General features: G+C 43.8%; 1 protein-coding gene across 3 annotated transcripts in view; it reads left to right on the forward strand.

The window, feature by feature from the left end:
• The window catches only part of Smad9 (SMAD family member 9), a 45,789-nt gene extending 25,552 nt beyond the window's left edge, over window positions 1-20,237 (forward strand). For 2 of the 3 annotated variants that reach the window (XM_048341495.1, XM_048341496.1), the window contains exons 2-6: window positions 5,134-5,724; window positions 8,905-9,162; window positions 11,435-11,656; window positions 12,542-12,798; window positions 18,910-20,237. In XM_048341495.1, coding sequence (XP_048197452.1) covers window positions 5,313-5,724; window positions 8,905-9,162; window positions 11,435-11,656; window positions 12,542-12,798; window positions 18,910-19,053 — 1,293 coding nt within the window. In that variant the 5' untranslated portion in view covers window positions 5,134-5,312 and the 3' untranslated portion in view covers window positions 19,054-20,237. Of the gene's footprint in view, window positions 1-4,754; window positions 5,725-8,904; window positions 9,163-11,434; window positions 11,657-12,541; window positions 12,799-18,909 lie in introns of those variants that run through there. The other variant, XM_048341498.1, reaches the window with a different exon arrangement.
• Window positions 20,238-23,319: the final 3,082 nt, after the last annotated feature.

Genomic DNA, 23,319 nt, shown 5'->3' on the forward strand with positions numbered 1-23,319 from the left:
GCCCAAGGAGGCCAGCTGACCTATCAGGTTTTTACAATATTTTCTCCAGAATTAAGAAAAAAAACACTAGCAGAAGGCTGAATGAGTTGAAATAATCTGTGTGAACTACTTAGAGGAGGTGGATTTACACTGACAACTTTAATATAAGAAAGTTTAGCCGTGCGCCGGTGGTTCATGCCTGTAATCCCAGGTATTCAGGAGGCTGAGATCTGAGGATTGCAGTTTGAAGCCAGCCGGGGCAGGAGTCTGGATCTCCAACTAAATCACAGAATAAGCTGGGAGTGTCTCTGTGGTTCAAGTGGTAGAATGCTAGCCTAGAGCAAAAGGAGATCAGAGGCCCAGGATACAAGGCTCAGGAAAAAAATAAAAGCAAATTTAACTTCTCCCAAACTTTTGACCAGGCTATGAAAATTATTTTTCAGTGGATTTGTTTCTTCCTTTTTTCTTTTTTCTTTTTTTTTGTTGTTGTATAGTTAAATCATTTTGTGTATATGTGGTCAGCACTGCTTTTAAGGGTGCTTGTTTATTTAAAAATAAAAACTCTCAAAAACAAGTTGTTTTGCTCACTCACTTGAGGTTGATTGTAAAAGCTGGGTACCAGGGAGAGAAAGAAGCACTGTTTTTGTGTTCCAAGTGCATGAACCAGGCGAGGAGGGTGCCAGAGAAAGCACAGCCACTCCATTCTCTTCTCTTTGTCCTGAAATGGTCAGCATTTGTGGGGGTCTGAAGCTATCAACACCACAGGTCACCAACCAATAGCTCCCAACACAGTCATGCCAAACATATATGTATGTACATCTATCTATCTATCATCTGTCTATCTATCTGTCTTTTATTTTACTCTTATTCCTTTGTAGTGACAAAATTCATTCTAGAAAGAAACAACTGGAAAGCAAGTAGAACTTGGGTTTGGTTGGTAGGTGATGTTCTGTATTGAGAAAGCATATTTGGACGCTCATGGAACACACTTTGTTGTTTTGCCCTGTTCTGTGCCATATAGCGAGGGCCACACATCTCTACTTCTGGCTTTTTTGGTGAGTAATTGAACGTAAGAGTTTCATGGACTTTCCTACCTAGGCTGGCTTCAAACCTCAAGATCTTTAAGATTTCAGCCTCCTGAATAGCTACAATTACAGATGTGAGCCTGTAGCTGGCAATTGGTAGCTGGCAATCTTTTTTTAATTGTAAGGCACAATAAAATAAAGTTTTCTTTGTGAATTTACATAACACACACCTGAATAAAAAGGTTTAATGGTCTTATTGCACACCTTACTCTTTCTTTGTCAGCTGTCTTGCAAGAGTCTATTTTGTTTTGCTGGTTTTACACAAACTATTTCAGATATATTGATTTCACCTTGGAATTCACAGCTAAAAACAAGCAAGCAAATGACAAAGCCAAACCAACTCCAGTTTAGAGAATCTGACATTTGTTTCATGCAGCAAAAACCATTCAAAAGGTATATTTTAGTTGAATTTTGCTAAACATTTCTTTACAAAAGAATTTTCTCTACCACTGACCTAAGCATAAAGATTTATGCTACCACTTATTCATAACAAATCTGCTCTAAAATGAAGCAGAATTCACTGTTCCCTGGGGGTTGGGGTTGCTTTGTATCGAGCTGTGTTTCTTGTTTAAAGCTCCTCATCTCTCCAGCCACTGCCACAGTGCTGCCTGTCTGGATTAAGTAAACACAACATGAGCACACAGTGACTTAGCTATACTTTATAAATTCACCATTGTTAAGCCACAAAATCAACCTTTCTAAATAAAACTGTGTATAAGTCAGACTGCCAAGTGAAAAAAAGCATAGCTCTGGATCCCTAACTCTCCTTTTCATCACACTTTAGTTCTGGACAGTCTTAAATGAGGTCCATATGAGGGCTGAAGTGATGTCAGCCTTGTATTTTGTTCACAAAGTGTCCTCACTTTTGCTTGCAGGAGGTGCTGAGAGTGATCAAGCTGGCACCAGTGGCTCATGTTTATCATCTTAGGTACTCGGCAGGCTGAGATCCTAGCTTCTCAGGAAACTGAGATCTGAGGATCAGGGTCCAAAGCCAGCTCAGGCAGGAAAGTTTGTGTGACTCTTATCTCCAAATAACCACCCAAAAGCTGAAATGGCACTGTAGCCTAAGTGGTAGAGCCTCAGCCTTGAGTGAAAAAGCTAAGGGATTTACTTCTGCCCTAAGTTCCAGCCCCAGTACTGGCACAAAAAGAAACAGGTAAACAAATAAATAAATGCTTATCACAGCAGAGGAGCAAATAATATTTTTTAAGTTTATGTTCATGATTATATGTGGCACACCTATAATCAGTAGGCTAAGATCTGAAGATCTCAATCAGAAGCCAGCCTGGGGCTGGGCACTGGTAGCTTACACCTGCAATCCTAGCTACACTTGAGGTTGAGATCTAAGGATCATGGTTTGAAGCCAGTCCAGGCAGGAAAGTTCATGATATTCTTATCTCTAATTAATCACAGAAAAGCTGGAAGTGGTGCTGTGGCTCTAGTGGCAGTGTGCTAGCCTTGAGCAAAAGTTGCTCAGGGAACACTGATGGGACCTAGAGTTCAAACCCCAGGACAAAAAAAGAAAGAAGCCCTGAGCTGAGAATGTGGCTTAGAGGTACAGTGCTTGTCTAGCATGCATGAAGCCCTAAGTTTGATTCCTTAACACCACATAAATAGAAAAGGCCGGAAGTGGTGCTGTAGCTCCGGGACAGTGCTCAGGCCCTGAGTTCAAGCCCCAGGACTGGCAAAACAACAACAACAACAACAACAAAAAATACCCAACAATCCTGATTTCCAATTAACCACCAAAAAGCCAGAGTGGATCTGTACTCAAATGGTAGAGTACTAGCTTTTCGAGCTAAACAGTTCAGAGACAATGTCCAGGCCCTGAGTTGAGACCACTGTACAGGCACACACACAAAAGAGAGAGAGAAAGAAAAGTTTAAAGGCTGGAGCTATAGCTCCGTGGTCGAGCCTTGCCTAGTTCGATTCCCAGAACCTGAAATTGAATTTTAAAATGGAACTCAGAAAGGTACAGCTTTCCCTCCTGGGATGTGAAGGAGAAAATTATACTTAGTAGTTATTTAACAAGCAAATAGTGGAGATTTTGACCTCTATTGATTCCAAGAGACTGAAATGAATCAGCTTGCTCTGAAATGTGACCAGCAGCAACAATCACTTTAAACATGAATGAGGTAGCTGGTTTTTAAAGTCTGGGAAAAGGAGGTTTTTGTTAAAGCCAACTGCTTCCCCAGGAGGAAATGCAGTTCTGCCTCAGGAACTTTAAATGGGTCTGCTGAATAACCCGGAGGGGATGGATCATTCGGATGAGAGGGCAAGGAAGAATCCAGCTAATTTTCAGGCAGAATAACAAGCATGACCACATTACTTTTTGGTGTATACACACTGTGTGTGTGTGTGTGTGTGTGTGTGTGTGTGTGTGTGTGTGTGACCTATACAAAAGCAGTTCTCACGTTCTTTTGGTTTTTGGTCCCTTTCCACCTAAACATTCATGTGAACCTTAAAGAACCTCTGTTACATCTGATAACATTTTTTTTTCCAATTTAGAAATGAAAACTGAGAAATCTAAGTGTTGATTATCACTTGAGACATTAACAATAATAGATCCATTCTGCATGAACATAAACATGTTTGTATCGGAAAAACACATTTTGGAAAATGTTATTGTTTTATATCTTTACATCTATTTTATATCTTTACATCTTTATATCTGTTTTTCTTTTAAATTTTTGTTTGTTTGGACCTGAAAAGATTGTCTAAGTTGGGGTTGTGGTGCTACTATTTAACAGGTCCATCTATATCCACTGCTTCTTGACCAGGGACACCCCTTCCATCATTCTCCCCATTGTGCCATGCCATCTCTTCAATACCTGGTTTGGGAGATGGCACTGCGGTTCTCATATGCATACAACTGATTGTTTGGACTGTTGTGCATACATTTCACTTACACAGGCATGGAATGGGACAAAGAGAACCCCACAGCCCCACAAAAGGGTCTCAAAGATCCCAGGGACACATTTTGAGGACCACCATCATATAGAACGGTTTAAAAGAATATATAATGGGGGCTGGGAATATGGTTTAGTGGTAGAGTGCTCGCCTAGCATGCATAAAGCCCTGGGTTCGATTCCTCAGTACCACATAAACAGAAAAAGCTGACATTGGCACTGTGGCTCAAGTGGTAGAATGCTAGCTTTGAGCAAAAAGAAGCTCATGGACAGTACCTATTCCCTGAGTTCAAGCCCCAGGACTCTCAAAGACTAGTGAAACTATTAGGACTCCTATGCTTTTAAAATTAGTATTAATTAGTTGTATAAGGGGGCTTCATTGTAACATGCCCATTTGCGTGTATAAGACGTCTTGACCAGAGTCACTCCCTACATGTGAGATCCTTTTTCTTTTCATTAGCATGTAGTTGTTCTTCTTTCTTTTCTGTTATGTGAGGATGGATTACTTGTACATCTTGGAAGTCAGGAAACTGAGTGGCTGAGGGAACAGTACAGAGGACCTAGACTAGGCCGCAAAGTTTACACTTGGGAAACCAAAGAACCACATAATTAAGTAATTATTAACAAATTAATCAGTTTATTTTTGGTGCCAGTACTGGGACTTGAACTCATGGACTAAGTACTATGGTTTAGCTTTTTTGCTGAAGGCTAACAATCTACCACTTGAGCCATACCTCCACTCCCAGCTTTTTGATGATTAATTGGAGATATGAATCTCACTAGCTTTTCTGCCTGGGTTGACTTTGAACTGTGATCCTCAGATCTCAGTTTCCCAAGCAGCTGGGATTACAGGCATGAGTTCCATCATTTCTTACGTAGGAAAGTGACTTGATGAAAGATGGGTTTGGGAATCCAGAGATGAATGTGGGAAGGGAGAAGGGAGGGAAATGAGAGAAGCCGCTGCGGGGGTCACTGCAGGTTGTTTAGATGGGTGGTGACTTGGGCTGAAAATAGGGACAAGCTCTCCAGGAGATTTTTACAGGCCCTGACCAAGGCCTGAGTGGGAAGTAAAGGAGAAGGCAGGGCCAAAGATAACAAAGAGATTGTGGGATAAAATATGGTCCGTACCCTAAGCTCCTGATATCTTGCATGTTTTTCAGAGTTGGCTGGTCCATCCATGATCTTCGGAGGAAGTCAGTACCCTTCTCCAGGTGCTTCCAGAAGGAAGGGGAGATTTGCACCTATGACATCCCTGGAGAGTTCCCTGCTACTGGCCTGTCCCTGGTGGTAAGGGCAGCCGGCCTGGTTCCTGTGTGTGGGACCCCCGAGGCCCCCTCCTATGCACTCCAGCACCCCCATCAGCTCCCTCTTCTCCTTTACCAGCCCTGCAGTAAAGAGGCTGCTGGGCTGGAAGCAGGGAGATGAAGAGGAGAAGTGGGCAGAGAAGGCCGTTGACTCTTTAGTGAAGAAATTAAAGAAGAAGAAAGGAGCCATGGATGAGCTGGAGAGGGCTCTCAGTTGCCCGGGACAGCCCAGCAAATGTGTCACGATCCCCAGGTCTCTGGATGGGCGCCTGCAGGTGTCCCACCGCAAAGGTCTGCCTCACGTGATTTACTGCCGAGTGTGGCGGTGGCCTGATCTCCAGTCCCACCACGAGCTGAAGCCACTGGAGTGTTGCGAGTTTCCCTTCGGCTCCAAGCAGAAGGAAGTGTGCATCAACCCTTACCACTACCGCCGGGTGGAGACGCCAGGTGAGTGTTGCTCACCTTGCCGAGAATGTATTTCAGACTTCAGGCTGGTAGGGGGACCCCAAGATAAGGACACCTCTACAAGTAGAGAGAGAAGACAGGGAGGTTTGATTCAGAAGAACAAATATAAACTATTGTCTTCAGAAACATCTAGAAGCCTGGCACTGGTGGTTTGTTCCTCTAATTCTAGCAACTCAGAATCAGGAAGCTGAGCTATAGGATATAGTCTTGGTTTGAAGCCAGTCAGGGCAGAAAAGTCCATGGGACTCTTATAGTCAAGTAATTAGCAAAAGGGAAGTGGAGGTCTGGCTTAAGTGGTAGAGCACCAGAATTGAGTAGACAAAGCTAGTGGACAGTTCCCAGAACCTGAATTCAAGCCCCAGTACTGGCAAAGAAATAAAGAAAAAAAAAAAAAAGGAAGAGAAAGGAAAGAAGGAAGAAAAGAAGGAAGGAAGATCTGAAAAGAACATTTATTTCAATAGATACCTAAGTTTTATGTGATTTTGATGTATTTAGGTAGAATGCTCATAATTTCTTCCTTCCTAGTTTTTTTTTTTTTGTCAGTTATAGGACTTGAACTCAGGGCCTGGACTTTGCCCTTGAGCTTTTTTGCTCAAGGTTAGCACTCTACTTCTTTGAGCCACAGCTCTGCTTCTGGCTTCGAACCACAGTCCTCAGATCTCAGCCTCCTGAGTAGCTAAGATTATAGGCCTGAGCCATCAGTTCCCAGCACTTCCCAGTTTTTTTTTTTTTTTTTTGGCCAGTCCTGGGGCTTGGACTCAGGGCCTGAGCACTGTCCCTGGCTTCTTTTTGCTCAAGGCTAGCACTCTGCCACTTGAGCCACAGCGCTGCTTCTGGCCATTTTCTGTATATGTGGTGCTGGGGAATTGAACCCAGGGCCTCATGTAAACGAGGCAAGCACTCTTGCCACTAGGCCATATCCCCAGCCCCTACTTCCCAGTTCTTAAGAGCTTGAAAGATCTTTAAAAATGGCCTTGCTAATGATTAGCTGTGAAAAAATATCCATCCTCCCTCCCCCACTCTCCTAGACTAGACTCAACCACACTGAGCTGCACTGAGCTAGACTGGGGAAGGTTTTTCTGCTTCTACTTTGCCCAATCTCAGGTGAGAGAAAGGTGTCTCATGTTTGGGTCTGAAGAGAGCCAAAGAAAGAGTTTCCGAAAGTCATTTCAGGGCTAAAATAACTGTATGGAGAAGCTTGGAAGTTGCTCTTACATATGAATTCCTCTGTTTTAGCTTCAGAGGGAATAGAACCGGAGGCTTCACACATGCTAGACAAATGCTTTTATAGGTCAGTTTTAGGACATTCAATTTCTTTATTCTCTTTTTTTCTTTTTCTTTTGTGCTGGTATTGAAACTTGAATTCAGGGCTCTGCTCTCTTGCTTAGCTTTTTCCTCATAGCTGGTAGTCTGTAATGTGAACCAGGCCTCTAGTCTGACATTCTGCTGCTCAATTGGAGTTAGAGTCTAGCAGTCTTTCCTGCCTGAGCTGGGTTTGAACCAAGATCCTCTAGGTCTCAGCTTCCTAAGTAACTAGGATTACAATAGTGAGACGCCAGCACCTGGCCAGGACTTGTACTTCTTATACAATTTTTTTTAAATCAATGTGATGATAAATCACTCATCCCCAGAAACATCATTTAAAAATCTAGATAACATCCTTTCAGATTAATCACCTCTAGATAATTTATCACCTTTATGACATAAAAGATGAGGACTTTTCTCTCTTCCTTCTCCTTCTCAATCCTTGCTATTTATGTTTCAGTTCATGGTTTGTGGAAGTTTTTGGTTATTTTCCTGGTTTCTGCACTGAAGTTGGGGTAGGAACTGCTTTCCCTCAGAAAGGCACTGGTCTCCTGTCTTCTGGCCATCAGTATTGAGGTGGGAAGTTGATCCTCATTTCTCAGAAGGTGACTTTGAGGCGATCCTCTGGGAGCATTCGGGATAATTCATTTACCCTTTGATATTTGAAATGACTAGGTTTGAATCTGTTTTCATTCACTGTGTTTTGTACTCTGGGTTTCTTTCAGTTTGAAGACACAGATTTGGGAAGTTTTCTTCTATTGGTTCTTTGATTATTTTCTCCTCTGTTTTCTTTGCTTCACTGTCTGGGACAGTGTCACAGGCTGCACTTCAACTCTTAGGATTACTTCCTTTAGGCCAGGCACATATTAGATGTTGCAAGGAACTTCCAGTGCCTGGATAAAGCTTGCCCTTGAAAATCTGCTCTGTCGTCTTGAGTCAGGATCAGGGACACCCATGTTCTTTTTGAAGGATGGAACCCAGAAAGGACTGACTAAAATAAGCAGACTTTATAGGTTTTCCCGTGGCTACTGGTGTTTTTCTCATTCACTTTATTATTCTAGTTTGCACTTTACTGAAGAACTTTTTGTTTTCTTCCCCTTTAAATCTTTCCCATAAGGGAAGCAACATTGCTCAGCCTGAATTGAGGTTGCTCATCTAAATAATGCAACACTGCCTCTGAAGGAAAACACTGTGGGCATCACTTAGGTTCCATGGCCAGCAATTGAAAGCAACTGTGCTTTAAAAAAAATTGACATGTTTGACAGAATTAAAGGATCATACAAACAGTGAGATCCTGAGAGCACAAGTGTAAGAATATAGCTCTGGTCATTTCCAAGGAGAGTCTTTTTGGAATGCTGATGTTAGAAAGATGCTTTCTGAAGTGTGTCATTCATTGTAAAATTCTGTTTTAGATGCTGATAGCGAGGAGGAGGGCTGTTGTTTTGGCATCCCTCACTTATTCTCTTCCTACTTGAGTAATAAACCTTCGTGGATGATGAGCAGAAAGAATACTAGAGGAGCTGGCTGTTGGTGGCTCACGCCTGTAATCCCAGTTAACAAGGAGGCTAAGATCTGAGGATCTGTTTTGAAAGCCAGACAGGACAGGAAAGTCCACAATACTTTTTATCTCCAATTAGAGCTCCAACGTGAACTGAAAAGGCCAAGTGAGATCTGAGGGCCCTGAGTTCAAGCCCCAGTACCAGCCCCAACAATAACAACAGCAAAAACTGCTAATTCTGGAGGGCTGATACCCATTCGTCAGCAAATGGCCAGTTGGAGAGGGTCATCGCCCCTCTCCTCCATTCTCCCATGATGCCTAGCGCGCAGTACTCACTCTCCTGTTTCTTCTGCTCCTAGTGTTGCCCCCCGTGCTTGTGCCAAGACACAGCGAATATAACCCCCAGCTCAGCCTCCTGGCCAAGTTCCGCAGCGCCTCCCTGCACAGCGAGCCGCTCATGCCTCACAACGCAACCTACCCTGAGTCCTTCCAGCAGCCTCCGTGTCCTGCACTGCCTCCCTCACCCAGCCATGTGTTTTCACAGTCCCCGTGCTCCGCCGGCTACCCTCACTCCCCAGAAAGTTCTTCTGAGACAGACAGTCCGTATCAACACGCAGGTCAGTAAGAACCAAGGCTTGTGGGAAAATAAGACCCAAAACAATTATTTTTTTATTTTTTTATTTTTTTTTTTGGCCAGTCCTGGGCCTTGGACTCAGGGCCTGAGCACTGTCCCTGGCTTCTTCCCGCTCAAGGCTAGCACTCCGCCACTTGAGCCACAGCGCCGCTTCTGGCCGTTTTTTTTTCTGTATATGTGGTGCTGGGGAATCGAACCTAGGGCCTCGTGTATCCGAGGCAGGCACTCTTGCCACTAGGCTATATCCCCAGCCCCCAAAACAATTATTGATGGTGGATCATTGTCATTGTAATCAGTGCAGCTACCATTCACAGAGTGCTTTACACTTTGTAGAGCAATCTTCTGTAGGCCCTTGGACCCATTCGTCCTCTGAGATGACCAGGGCTATACCCATGCCAGACAGAGAAGGCCTGCAAACTGCATGTTTTTTGTTTTTTTTGCTTTTTTTGCCAGTCCTGTGATTCTAACTCAGGGCCTGGGTGCTTTCACTGAGCTTTAGTGCTCAAGGCTGGCCACTCTACCACTTGAGCCGCAGCTCCACTTCTGGCTTTTTGGTGGTTAATGGGGGATAAGAATCTCATAGACTACTGCCACCTGCACCTGGCTGAACCACATGTTTTGGCTCTGGTTTCTGATTCTAGTCTTCTGGAAGCTTTCAGAAACTAAATGGATTTGAAAACCATCCCCGGAAATTTCCAAGACCTTATGTTCTTCAAGGCAGTAGAGATAAGATTAAAATGCTCCTCTAACTACAGTTGGAAGGTGTGGCTTGGGGGACAGGCAACAGGCCAAGCTGGGGGTTATGATGACCTATGCTCTCCTTGACACTAAACAAAGAGAATTCCTGCCTCTAGAAAATGTGTGTGTATGTTAGGGATATGGCTCAAGTAGTCAAGTGCCTAGGAAGCACAAAACCCTGAATTCAAACCCCAGTACTGAAACAAGAAAGAAAGGAAGAGAGAGAGAAAAAGATACAGAGAATGAGAGAAAGAAAGAAAGAGAATAAAGGAAGGGAGGGGGGAGAGAGGGAGGAAGAAACTAAAAAAGAAAGAATGGAGGGAGGAAGGGAGGGAAGGGTTGCCACATTGTGAAATGGGTCCAGATTGAGAAACAAAGAAGGGATTTATGAGCACCTCTTTAGTGTGAGATACATGAGTTCCAGAGCTGCAGGGCACTGGTGTTTCATGTTTGTAATCTTATCTACCCAGGGGACTGAGATCCAAGGATCCAGGTTTGAAACCAGCCTGGACAGGAAGGTCCATGAGACTCTTCTCTCCATTTAACCACCCCAAAGCTGGACGTGTAGCTATGGCTCAAGCGATAGAGTGCTAACCTTGAGCACAAAAGCTCAGGGACAGTGCCCAGGCCCTGAGTTCAGGCTCCAGTACACAACAAACAAAATGGAAATAGCTAGCCTGCTATTTCTCTCTTTCTTTATCTCTCTCTCTCTCTCTCTCTTTTTTTTTTTTTGCCAGTCCTGTGGCTTGAACTCAGGGCCTGAGCACTGTCCCTAGCTTCTTTATGTTCAAGGCCAGCACTCTACCACTTGAGCCACAGTGCCACTTCTGGCCTTTTCTATATGTGTGGTGCTGAGGACTCAAACCCAGGACTTCATGTATATGAGGCAAGCACTCTACCACTAGGCCATATTCCCAGAACCTGGCCTGCTATTTCTCATGTTCTCTCTCTCTCTCTCTCTCTCTCTCTCTCTCTCTCTCTCTCTCTCTCTCTCTCTCTGTGTGTGTGTGTGTGTGTGTGTGTGCACCAGTACTGGGCCTTGAGCTCAGAGTCTGGGCACTATCTCACTTATAGCTGAGGCTCTACCACTTGCTGAGTGGTAGAAGTGCATATGTTCAAATTACCCAATAGAAAATAATGTAACTTAAGTGACATCTAGGAGAGATTGTGACCCCCACAGTACTCAAGAATGAGCACAGGGGATTGGGGGGATTGATCCCTACACATTAGGTATAAAACTGCTTGTTGTAATCTCAGGAAGCATGCTTGTCATCAAACAAACACCAGATCTTCCAGGACTGCCATTAAAGTCATGCTTTTGCTGTATATGTGCCAGTTCATCTTTTGAGCATGCCTAGGTGAGTGTGTTTCTCGCTGTATGACGTGCAGTTTAGTCTGTGCCAATTGAAACAGACAACTGGAAAGCAGCCACCCTTCTAGCTCAAAGCATTCACTTCCATTTCTTGGTAGAGTCCAGGTGTGACGGTAATGCTGTTCCATCTGTCTCTCCCTTTCAGACTTCCGGCCGGTCTGTTATGAGGAGCCCCAGCACTGGTGCTCAGTCGCCTACTACGAACTGAACAACCGTGTTGGGGAGACGTTCCAGGCTTCCTCCCGAAGCGTGCTCATCGATGGCTTCACTGACCCTTCCAATAACAGGAGCAGGTTCTGTCTTGGACTTCTTTCAAATGTGAACAGAAACTCAACCATAGAAAATACCAGGCGACACATAGGAAAGGGTAAGCGTGAATATGGCATGTCTCTAGGCTGTGTTCTAAGCTGAAATGTGGAACCAGAGGCAAGCCACAGAGTCTTGTGGACAGACCTAGAGCTGTGGGGCAGTTGGTGACACTTGGGAGGAGGTCACATGGATTTTCCTGGTTCTAGTCTTTGCCTCTGAAGCCAGCAGGCAGTCTTTGGGGGTAGCACAAATGGTTGCTATAAAGACTAAAAATTAGATGAGAGAGCAGGATGAGATTACTCACTGGAGACATTATGTATTCATTGTGAATTTCCCCCAAAATGCTAACTCTTACTGAGTGATGTTTTCTAATGGTCCCCTATTTTAGTAACCTCCAAGCTATCATCAGGAACATACTGAATTTATTTCTTGATGTTGACTATTTTTTTTCTTTTTCTTTTTTGTCAGTCCTGGCAAAAAAAAGTCCCCTGCTAACCAAGCCAGGCTGTCCGGTGGTCCAGGTCTGGGGCCTGGTCTGCAACCTAGCTGGTATCAAGTGCAAATTGCCCTCTTCACGCAGCACCTACTGAGTCAGTTATCTGTTTGAAGGAATGTCCACGTGACTCTCCTGCAGGCTGAAGTTGGAGAACTGGTCTGCTCTGTGGAGATTTTGAATCGTAAATTCAAGACAGGGATCTGGATTCTGTCTTCACTTAGCGTTCAGAGCCGATGCCTTCACTTCATCCCATTGCTCTACTTCCTCCCGCCCCCCCCCCCCCCCCCAGGCACTTCTCTACTTCCTTACTCAGCCAACTTGTGTGGTGGTTGCAGACAAGACTAAGCTCTGATGGGTGATTGACAGTGGAGTCCCAGCTCTGGAGATGGGAAGAGTCACTGGGAAGGGAGTGCTGTTTGCAGGAAGGCTGTGTTTTTGCATCTTCAGGTGTGCACTTGTACTACGTTGGAGGAGAGGTGTATGCCGAGTGCGTGAGTGACAGCAGCATCTTTGTGCAGAGCCGGAATTGCAACTATCAGCATGGCTTCCACCCAGCCACGGTGTGCAAGATCCCCAGTGGGTGCAGCCTCAAAGTCTTCAACAACCAGCTTTTCGCGCAACTGCTCGCCCAGTCCGTTCATCACGGCTTTGAAGTCGTTTATGAGTTAACTAAGATGTGCACCATCAGGATGAGTTTTGTTAAGGTAAGGAAGGAGTGCTTGCCTTCAGATCATAAGGCAGAAAATGAAAAACACAACAAAGGACAAAGGCAACTCTTGGATGATGGTAGTTAAGGGGCTAATTCAATTAGGTGACAATCTTTCCCTTTTTCTTTTCTTTTTTGAATCCTATTAACAGTGTGTAGGACATCCCTAAGTGAGTCTTGCTTTAGCAATTATGTGAAAATTTTTGTGTGTTTATGCCCATAGTGGGGCTCAAACTCAGGGCCTGAGCTCTGTCTCTTAGCTTTTTTACTCAGGGCCTGAGCGCTGTCCCTTAGCTTTTTCACTCTGGACTGGTGCTCCACCACTTGAGCTACAGCTCTATTTTCAACTTTTTGGTGGTTAATTGGAGATAAGAATTTTATCAACTTTTCTGTCAGGGCTGGCTTTGAACTGTAATCTTCATATCTCTGTCTCCTAAGTAGCTATCATTATAGGCATGAGCCACTAGCACTTGGCTTGTGTGGAAATTCTTGAGCTTGTTACTTTGGAGGAAAACCCAGTAAAAGTAGCTATCAGGTATTTTTTTTTTTTTTTCTGGTCTGGGGCTTGAATTCAGGACCTATGCACTGTCCCTGAGCTTCTGTGAGCCTCAGATCTTGGCCTCCTGAGTAGCTAGGATTACAGGCATGAGCCACTCATGCCTGGTTAGATTTTTTTTTAAAGACAGAAAGGGGGCTGGGGATATGGCCTAGTGGCAAGAGTGCTTGCCTCATATACATGAAACCCTGGGTTCAATTCCCCAGCACCACATATACGGAAAATGGCCAGAAGTGGCGCTGTGGCTCAAGTGGCAGAGTGCTAGCCTTGAGCAAAAAGAAGCCTCGGACAGTGCTCAGGCCCTGAGTTCAAGGCCCAGGACTGGCCAAAATAAATAAATAAATAAGACAGAAAGGAAAACCATAATAATTTTATAGGATTAAGTTCTGGAAATTTCTCTGTTCCTTAAATTTCCAGACACTATTATCACCCAGGAAATGTTATTGTGAATTTAGTAAATTTGCCTGCATTAAATTAGATCCTTTTCTCACTCTCAGAAAATATTGAAAATGGGTGCTGGTGGCTCATGCTTGACATTCTAGCTAGGTGAGAGGCTGAGATAGGGTCGATCATGGTTGAAGGCCAGCCTAGACAAAAAGTTCAAAAGACTACATTTCATCCAATAGTAGGCTGCGCCGGCAGACACCTAATATCCCAGCTATGCAAGAAGCAGAGATTGGGCTGGGGATATGGCCTAGTGGCAAGAGAGCTTGCCTCCTATACATGAGGCCCTGGGTTCAATTCCCCAGCACCACATATACAGAAAACGGCCAGAGGTGGAGCTGTGGCTCAAGTGGCAGAGTGCTAGCCTTGAGCAAAAAGGAAGCCAGGGACAGTGCTCAGGCCCTGAGTCCAAGGCCCAGGACGGCCGGAAAAAAAAAAAAAAAAAAGAAGCAGAGATTATGCTTCCAGGCTTATCTGAGTATACAGGTTAGCAAGGGCTTATCTTAACGTTTGAAAAAGCCAAAGGTGGAGCCCTGAACTGTCATCCTTGCAACAGGGGGAAGCATAAATAAGGAGGATTGTGGTTCAGGCTGACCTAAGGAAAAGGCAAGATCCTATCTCAAAAGTAACTCAAGTGATAATGTTTACCTAGCAAGTATAAAGCCCTGAGTTCAAACTCCAGTGCCACAAAAAAAAAAAAAAAGAAAGGAAAAAGAAGCACTTAGGCAAATGGCAAACTGAGGAGAAAAATGTATGTAGTTTAGCTACAAAAAAGAACTGGTTGTAATATAAGACAATATAAAAATATAAACTAAGTGTTGACATAGACAAATTGGGGTAGAACCATGGAGGTGAGTGTGATTAACTGAGAAAATAGTGTATATTCATGTTATAGGTATTTGTTGAGTTTTTCTAGTTGAATAGTATTCATGGTAAGGAAGTGTGAGTGGGAAGGAAAAGCAACTGGATTTGTCCATTCAAGATTAAGATTTCAGGTTTTGCCAAGTGTTTGAAAATTGTCGAATTTTCAAAGTTGGAATTTGTTTATCAAACTGTGTAAAATGTCATATACCATTCAAGAAAGGAGGCTTGCAAAGGCAAAGGATTTTGTGTGTGTGTTTGTTGACATACTAGAGTTTGGACCCAGGGCTTTCTGCTTGCTAGGTAAGCATGCTATTGCTTAAACCACATGCAGGCCTTCTTGCTCTAGTAGTTTTTGAGATAGGATCTCAAGAAAGGTTCTCTTGTTATTTATTAATTGAAAAACATTTTTCCTGCCATCTTCCTGGGCTAGTCTCAAACTATGATCCTCCTGATCTGTGCCTCCCAAGTATCTGGGCTCCCAGGCTTGAATCATTACCTCTATTATTATTATTATTATTACTACTACTACTACTATTATTATTATTATTGTGAGGGCTTCCCATATGCTAGGCAAATGCCTTACCACTTAACTCCTTCTTAACCTTCCAAGTAAATTTCATAATATTTTTATCAGCCCTTTAAATGTTACTGTGACAAATGAACAGACTGCCAGTGGCAGCTTACTTGTGTAATCTTAGCTACTCAAGAGGTTGAGATCTAAGGACTGCAATTTGAAATCAGCCTGGGCAAGAATGTTTGAGAAATTGTTGTCTCCAATTAGCCATAAAAACAAAAGGAAAGACAAAAACCTGGAAATGGAGAAATGGCTCATGTAGTGGGATGCTATCCTTGAATCTAAAAGCCCTGAGTTCAAGTCCCAGCACTGTACTTCCCCCCACCACTCCCTGCCCCCACCCCCACACAAAGTTACTGTGACCAAAGGTTGTCTTATTTTCCTATCCTCAAGTTATATTTAATTTAATTTGTAAATTTAGTAATTATTTTGAAAAGAAGCATTTCATACAGTTTTCAATTGAAGACAGCTTCTTGCAACCATATCTCTTTCACCATGACAAAGCAGCTTTATTCAGCCCATGTTTTAATGGTGTTTTTGCATTGGAAAGCAATGATTATGTCCCTGGAGCCCTTTCAGATGCAATGCTGCTTCCAGCCAGCAGAGGGTGGGAAATTGCCATTAATGAAGAATCACTGGAATCCTGATTGGTGTTCTCCTGGTCCATGGGTTAAAGTAAGGATGAAATAGCAACATCAACATCACATAGGTAATCACTCCACTGCAACACAGGTTTGCATAGAAATCTGATTCACCTGAGATCAACTAGAAGTGTTTTTCAGATAGGCACCATTTAAAGAAAACTAATAGGAAGAAAATTTCATACTTTTACCAATATGAAATCATTTAAATTTTTTCTTTTGCTTTTCTTGTTTTGGTCTGGGACTGGGACTTGAACTGGTGCTTGACTCACTCATTGGCTAGCTCTCTATCAACTGAGCCATGCCTCCAATTCCAAGATTTTTTTTTTTTTCATTTTGTGGTGCTGGGAATCCAACCCAGGACTTTATCTGTGCCAGGCAACCACTCAAGTAGAGTTCTTGTCCCTAGCCCTATTTTTTAAAAAACAAAAGACAAAACTATAAATGATCAAATATTACAGATGACTGAACTCTGGTGATAACTGGGAAGAGATGAACCAGATCATCTTAAAGGTCTCTTTTAGCTCTGGTTTTTGCTCATCCTAGTAACGGTCACTCAGTCAGTCAACAAATATCCATGCAGAACCTGCCATGCACCAAGCCAGGGGCACTGCTGTAGGCAATGGCATCCATCAGTGATTACCCACAAATCTCTGTCCTCATGAAGCAGAAACGCTGGTACAGAAGCTGGAAACAACAGTCTTGATAAAAGAGGTCAAGAGGAATGAGATTATGTCAAGCTAAGGCAGTGGGAATTGGAGTGCTGGGATCTCAAGGGGCTATAAGAAGTGGTACCTGCCGGGCTTTGCTCTACCTCCATCTGCGTGGAGGTCCTGGGCTTCTCTGCCTCTTCTGCGTGGTCCTCTACCGCCCTCAACGCATCCCCTGGCCAGTAGGGATTAACTGCGGGAGCGAAGGCCACGTGCAGCCTTGGTTAGCATGTGGTTGTGGGACGCCCTGCCCCCTTCCCATCCCAAGGAAGACACGGGCGCATGGGGTCCCAGAGAACCCTCAAGGGGTGTTCTGAGTTTAATAAGGGAGGAGCTAACAGTCTTATACCAGTAGAGACCTGCCAAGGAGAGGGACTGGCCAGGAGCGAATGATAGGCTACGAGCGTGTCCATCACGGTGATGTCACGGAACTTCCTCTATGGGCAGAGACCATAGCCACCCAAGGACCTGGCCTCTGGGGTCTCCGGCGCCATGGTGGCACACACATGCTTGCCACTGAGAGGCGGGGGCTGGCCTGGCTTCTCTTCCAGTTGAAGCTGGAAAGGGGGTGGGAGTGGCTACAGCCACACCAGGTCTTAAAGGAATAGCCATCCCCCACAGGTACCTGTCAGCAGAGTTGAAGGAGATGGTAGAGTCAGTCATGGAACTCTCTGGAGGAAGAACAGTAGAGGCAGAGAAAAGACCAAGCTGGAAAGTCCTGGTAGCAAGAGTATGTCTGGCACTTTGGAGCAACAAGAAGACCAGGGGGACGGAAGCCTAAAGAGGGGATGCGGTCTGAGCTGCGGCGTTTTGTGGCCTGGTTTGCATTTGTAGAGGGCCTCATTGGCCTCTGTTTATAGAAAAGGCGGGAAACAGTCAAGGTGGGAAGGGAGACCAGGGAAGAGGCTGTTGGAATATTCACATGAGAGGTGATGGCTTCCTTCCACCAGCAGAGCAATGCAAGAGCAGCCAGAAGGGAAGGGTTCCCAGGCAGACAGGTAGGTGTGAGGAATAGAAAGTTAGAAAGATGAAATCAGTCCCCTTCAATGAGGAGAATAGGCAGGTCAGGCTTGCAGGCACTATCATAAACTCAGGTCTGGGAGGCCAAGTGTGATGAAAATGCCTGTAATCCCAGAGACTCTGGAAGTGGAGGCAGGAGAAGCATCATCTGAGGCTATCCCAGGCAAAAGCATAAGCCCCTAGTTGAAAAAAATAAACTAAAAAGCAAATGGACTGAGAATGATGCAAGTGGTAGAGCACCTGTGTAGCAAGCTCAAAGCCCTGAGTTCAAACTCTGGTATGTCTTCTTCTCCCAAAAAGTATTCAGTTTCAGAGACAGAGCTTTTAGGTGTCTGTCACACATCCAAATGAAGATGAGGAATAAGCCATTGTTAGATGCCCAACTCTGGGGAGAGGGGTTGGTGCCGGAAAGGTAAGTGTGAACTACCTGCAGATGAATGTTATTGAACTCCATGAGCCTGGGTGGGATTGCCATTGCTTTGGGTTTAAACAGAGAGGACAGGGAGTCTAAGAATGAGGCCCAGGACATTTCAATAACAGAAGAAGAGAGAGAAGAAAGGCAGCCAGTAAAGGAAATTGAGAAAGGCCAACTAGTGAAGCAGTAGCAGAGCCAAAAGCCTAATAATGCATAAAGGGTAGAACTACTTAGTTGGGAAGACCGATAATTAATCCTTGGGAAGAGGGAGGTGGCTGAGTAAACTATGCATGTGTGGTGTAAATTTTTATGTTTGTCTGTTGGTCTGTCTGTCTTCCCCCTCTTCCTCTCTCTCCACCCATCAATCTCCTCTCTTATGAATAGTGATAAATGAGAAACAAGTGAGCTGGAAAGAGGAGTTTTATGCTCTGATAATCAGCCCTGAAAACCAAAAGGCCCTTCTGTTTTCTCTTCATAACTTGCAGAACCAATGTGTAAGGAGCAGCGGTTAGGTACAGATCACTAGCTTCAGCACAGAAGGGGTGGATGAACATAAGGTTGAGTTACTTCCTTTGTAGCAAGAGAAGGACTTGGCCAGCAACCCCATGTGATGAAGCCAGAGTCCCAGACCATGTCCAGGCAGGTGTCTAGCTATGACCACAGAGGATGGTACTGGTGTAGACTCCTCTGAGACTGCGGGTTAATGCAAAAGGCCTCTTATGCTTCCAAGGAAGTGGGGTCCACGTTTCCCCCCAGGTATCAGAAGCTGCCTGGGAGTATAGGCTCCTCATCCCCTATTGGCTGCCTGGGACCCTCTAGCTCCGGAAGCTCTGGGGGCTGGGGTAAAGTGGCACCATCACAGTGGTCCCTGTTCTTGCTTTTCAGGGTTGGGGAGCAGAGTATCACCGCCAGGATGTCACGAGCACCCCCTGCTGGATCGAGATTCATCTTCATGGCCCACTGCAGTGGCTGGACAAGGTTCTCACTCAGATGGGCTCTCCGCATAATCCCATTTCTTCCGTGTCCTAATGGTCCTGTCCAAAGCTACATTTCCATAGAGTAGATGCTATTGCAGGCAGTGGCTTATCTCATTTCAGATTTGCGGCCTAAGTGACTATTGCTAAAGACAAATGGAAAGATATATAATGTATATTGTTCCTTTTTTTTTTTAAATCACTATTTGTTTTGTGCTACCTAGTTAGCCTGGGACTAGTACAATGGGATTGGAAAACTAGGGTTTCTGGGCCTGTCCATTAAGAGACAGCAGCTGCTTTCGTGGGAGAAGCACAGGAAAGGCAATGGTGTTAACATGGCGTGAACAGTGTGGGTGGGGTCCAAGGTGGTTTTAGGAGCATGTTGTATGGACTTGTGGAAACACCAGAACTGCTCACATAGCATAGCAGAACATCTCTACCGGTAACTCTAGAGCAAATCCACTTCCAGCCAGATAAAGCCATCAAACCCATGTGGTTGAAACCATCTCACTTTTAGTGCTACTGGCAAGCAAAGAATCAAGCTTAGAGAGTGAACAATGAGATAATAAGCCACAGACGATTGTATCTTATTCCTGAAGTTAACTTTGTTTCTGTGCAGATATCAACGGTACATTTTTAACAGATTTAAAACTGTGATTGGAAAAGAAAGAAACTGTGAAGCTAAGAGTCATGTGACTTCAATCTACCACTGGGGGCGGGCAATGAGTCTAATAGAGGAAAACCAATAGGAACAATAGCATACTAGGAATTGTTTTCTCAAATGATACGGTAAGAGCATCCAGAGCAAGAACACCCAGGCAGGCTCTTGCTTTCCCCACTGGAAATCAGGTTTGGGTTCTCTGGTTATTCAGGCCAGACCATTCTGTAGGCTGTGGAGTCTGCGCTGGGCTATGACATCATGCCAGTCCCGTGAAGACAAGAAGCAGGGGCCATGTTATGCTAGACACTGGTCACACAGTTGGTCACACCACCTCACACTCCTGCAGCCAAGCATCCAGGTGGAGGCACCTTTGCTATGCTTTCCTGCCTGCTGACAACTATGGACAGTTTACAGATTGCTGAAACAATACAAAAGTCTTTGAGAAAGCTTACACACATTAGATGTATGAGTTACTGCCAGATGTCCGTGGCTCACACCTGTAACCCTAGCTGTACTCAGACAGGATCTCGATTTGAAGCCAGCTCAGGCAGGCAAATCTGTGAAACTCTAATCTCCAGTAAATCAGCAAAAAGTCGGAAGTAGAGGTGTGGCTCAATTGGTAGAGCCCAGCCTTGAGTGAAAAAGCTAAGGGACAGCATTCAGGCCTTGAGTTCAAGCCCCAGTACTAACACATGTGCGCACGTGCGCGCGTGCACACACACACACACACACACACACACACAAAGGAATATAGGCAAATAATAAAGGGAAATGTTTCACATTTCTAGGTACTTGCCACCCACTAAACATCACATTGCTTAAGAAAATGTTTGATACTACATTAACAATATATAATTTTAGATGGCAGTCTTGCTTGTTAGACAGTCCTAAGTAAGCCAAGAGGTTTCTTCATTTATGTAATTGTTTCTCATTAAATTGTATTCAAGATAGAAATGCTCCCATGTAGAGATGAATGAGCTGCTATTATCATCTCTTGTAATGACTTCCATATAAACCTCTATATACAGATAGGATAGAAAATAATAACTACACTTCACATTAAAACAGGGTGGACCACTTAGTGTTCGGAAAAGCCCACAGTCCATTGGTTCATACTGTTCACCTGCGCGCAAGGCACCATGCCAGTGTATGGGGGAGACAGTCCAGCCCTCCGAGGAGCTGAGAGTCTCGTAAAAAATCCATTTGTATGGATGCTTCCCTATAAATAAACCATGAACACTTGCTTTTGCTTGAAAAATGGAACTGATTTTTTAAAATTATCTCTAATTCTGAAATTTTATTTCCTTTGAATAATGGGTTCTTTGGATAAATGTGACTTTTCTTCTGTCTTAAAGGCTTCTCCCTCATCTTTGCTTCTCTGTGTTTAAATAATTTTCTCAGGCAATTTGTGAATATATTTCACACCAGCGCCATTTTATGGGAGATTTTCAAGCAAACACTGTTTGCTCAAGGGATCAAACATAGCTTTCTTCATCTGTCCAGAAGCTGAAAATGCATCTGCTGCTACTTGCAGGCCTTTATAGAATTCATCAGAAGGAGTAATAACAATATTTAAGATAAATAATATTTTTAAAAAGTAAAACCAAACCAAAAGCACTTGGATTTTCCTGCAACTTTAAAAAACCAGGGCAACACATTGCATGCACCTGAATTATTCCTGCAAAAGTAAATGATGCAATTGGCACACATCTCCAGCGATGTCACCCAGCCCTTCCTCAGGATGCCTTCTGTGGCAGGCACACACTTAGGACTGATGAGAAGTGAACCCTAGGGTCATTGTAACCTGGTCATTTCTTAGGTTTTTTTTTTTTTTTTCTCTTTTGCTGTAAAGGTTGCAGTATTTGACTTGAAACTTCTCAATGTACCCATTTTGTGTTCATTCCACGAGGCAGACAAGCTGAATAAAACAAGGATTAGTGTTCTTTTACAGGAGAAGGAGCAGAGTAGCAGGCAAAGTCTTTCAATATCCTGGGCCAGGATCACAGAGAACAGCAACATTGTGGCCTGCCCACAATAACCTGGGACGTTCATTTTGCTGTTCATACCAGAGTTTTGTTGTTGTTTTTTTTTTGTATTGTTTTTGTTCTTTTTTTAAATGAAGATATAGAAAGTTTGTTTTAGCAAGATGATATGTTAATGGCTGCCAGTGCTTCAGAACCAGAAATATGTGACTTGTTAAAAACATTATAGGTTTTATTTTTATATTTTATTATCATTATTTTGTGGTACTGAGGTGGGTTTTTTGTTTTGTTTTGGTGTCAGTACTGAGGCTTGAACTCAGGGCCAAGGAGCTCTCCTTTAGTTTTTTTTCCTCAAGGCTGGTGCTCTACCACTTGCACCCCAGTTTCATTTCTGGCTTTTTTGTTGGTTAATTGGCCATAAGAGTCTCATGGAGTTTCCTGCCCACTGGCTCCTGTTATCCTCAGAGATCAGCCTCCTGAGTAGCTAGGATTACAGATGTGAGCCATTGTTGCTCAGTTTGTGGTACTGACGTTTGAACACAAGGCCTTGAGCTTGCCAAGGTGGTGCTGAACTACTTGAGCCATGCTTGTAGCTCTGGTTTAAATGCCTGTAGCCCTGATTTTTTTCAAAAAGGTCTTGCAATATTTTCTGGCCACACTGGCTTCACACAAAAATCCTTCTTTTCTCAGCCTCCTGGGTTAGCTAGGGTTATGGGATGGCTCGCAGCTTTATTTTATTTTTTAAATGTAATAAAATAAGGAAAAGTTGGCTAACACAAAGTGTTTAGGGTCTCCTTTTTTATTGTCTTTAGGGATATGGGAACAATAAAACAACAGCAATTCAGCTTCTGCCTAACTTTGAATATATTCCAAATATTTGGCATATATGTATTTAATAAAATAGAATAGGCACTCCAAGTTACTTAATCTGCTATGGTTAAAGAGCTGAACTGCACAACAAGATTAGGTAATCCTGTCATATATCTTAAAGATAAGTTTAAATGAATGTAAAACAGGTCAGCCAGAAAACTAAATGGTATCTGAATGAAGCAATGCTTTTGGTTCTAACAGTCTTGGCTTCAATCATCCTTCATATGCACTCATGTACTATCCTCTGATTGTTTATAATAAAGAATACTGTACCAGTATGTCTTGGGTTGTTTTTACTTTAAACTTCATAGACGGATTCACTGCATATAGATCTGTGAGTCCTTCAGACAATCTGTGTGTGTGTGTATGTGTGTGTGCGCGCGTGCGCGCACGTGCACGCATGTGCACGCATGCGCATGCCAGTCATGGGGCTTAAACTCAGAGAACTGTCCTGAGCTTTTTCACTTAAGGCTAACACTCTTACTACTTGACCCACAGCTCCATTTCTGGCTTTTAGGTAGTTAATTGGAGCTAGGAATCACACAGGTTTTCCTATCTGGGCTGGCTTTGAACAATGATCCTCAGAGCTCCTGAGTAGCAAGGGTCACAGGCATGAGTCACTAGCACCCAGCTCCTAAGACAATCTTAATCTGTTCTCTTAGCAAATAGGATGTGTGTGTGTGTGTGTGTGTGTGTGTGTGTGTGTGTGTGTGTGTGTATGGCATGTGTGCTGTATTGGACTAGAACTCAAGAACTCCTGCTCTTGCTTGAGCCACACCTCTACTTTTGGCTTTTTGGTGGCTAAGTC

The sequence above is a fragment of the Perognathus longimembris genome, chromosome 3, assembly GCF_023159225.1.
Source record: "Perognathus longimembris pacificus isolate PPM17 chromosome 3, ASM2315922v1, whole genome shotgun sequence".
NCBI lineage: Eukaryota > Metazoa > Chordata > Mammalia > Rodentia > Heteromyidae > Perognathus > Perognathus longimembris.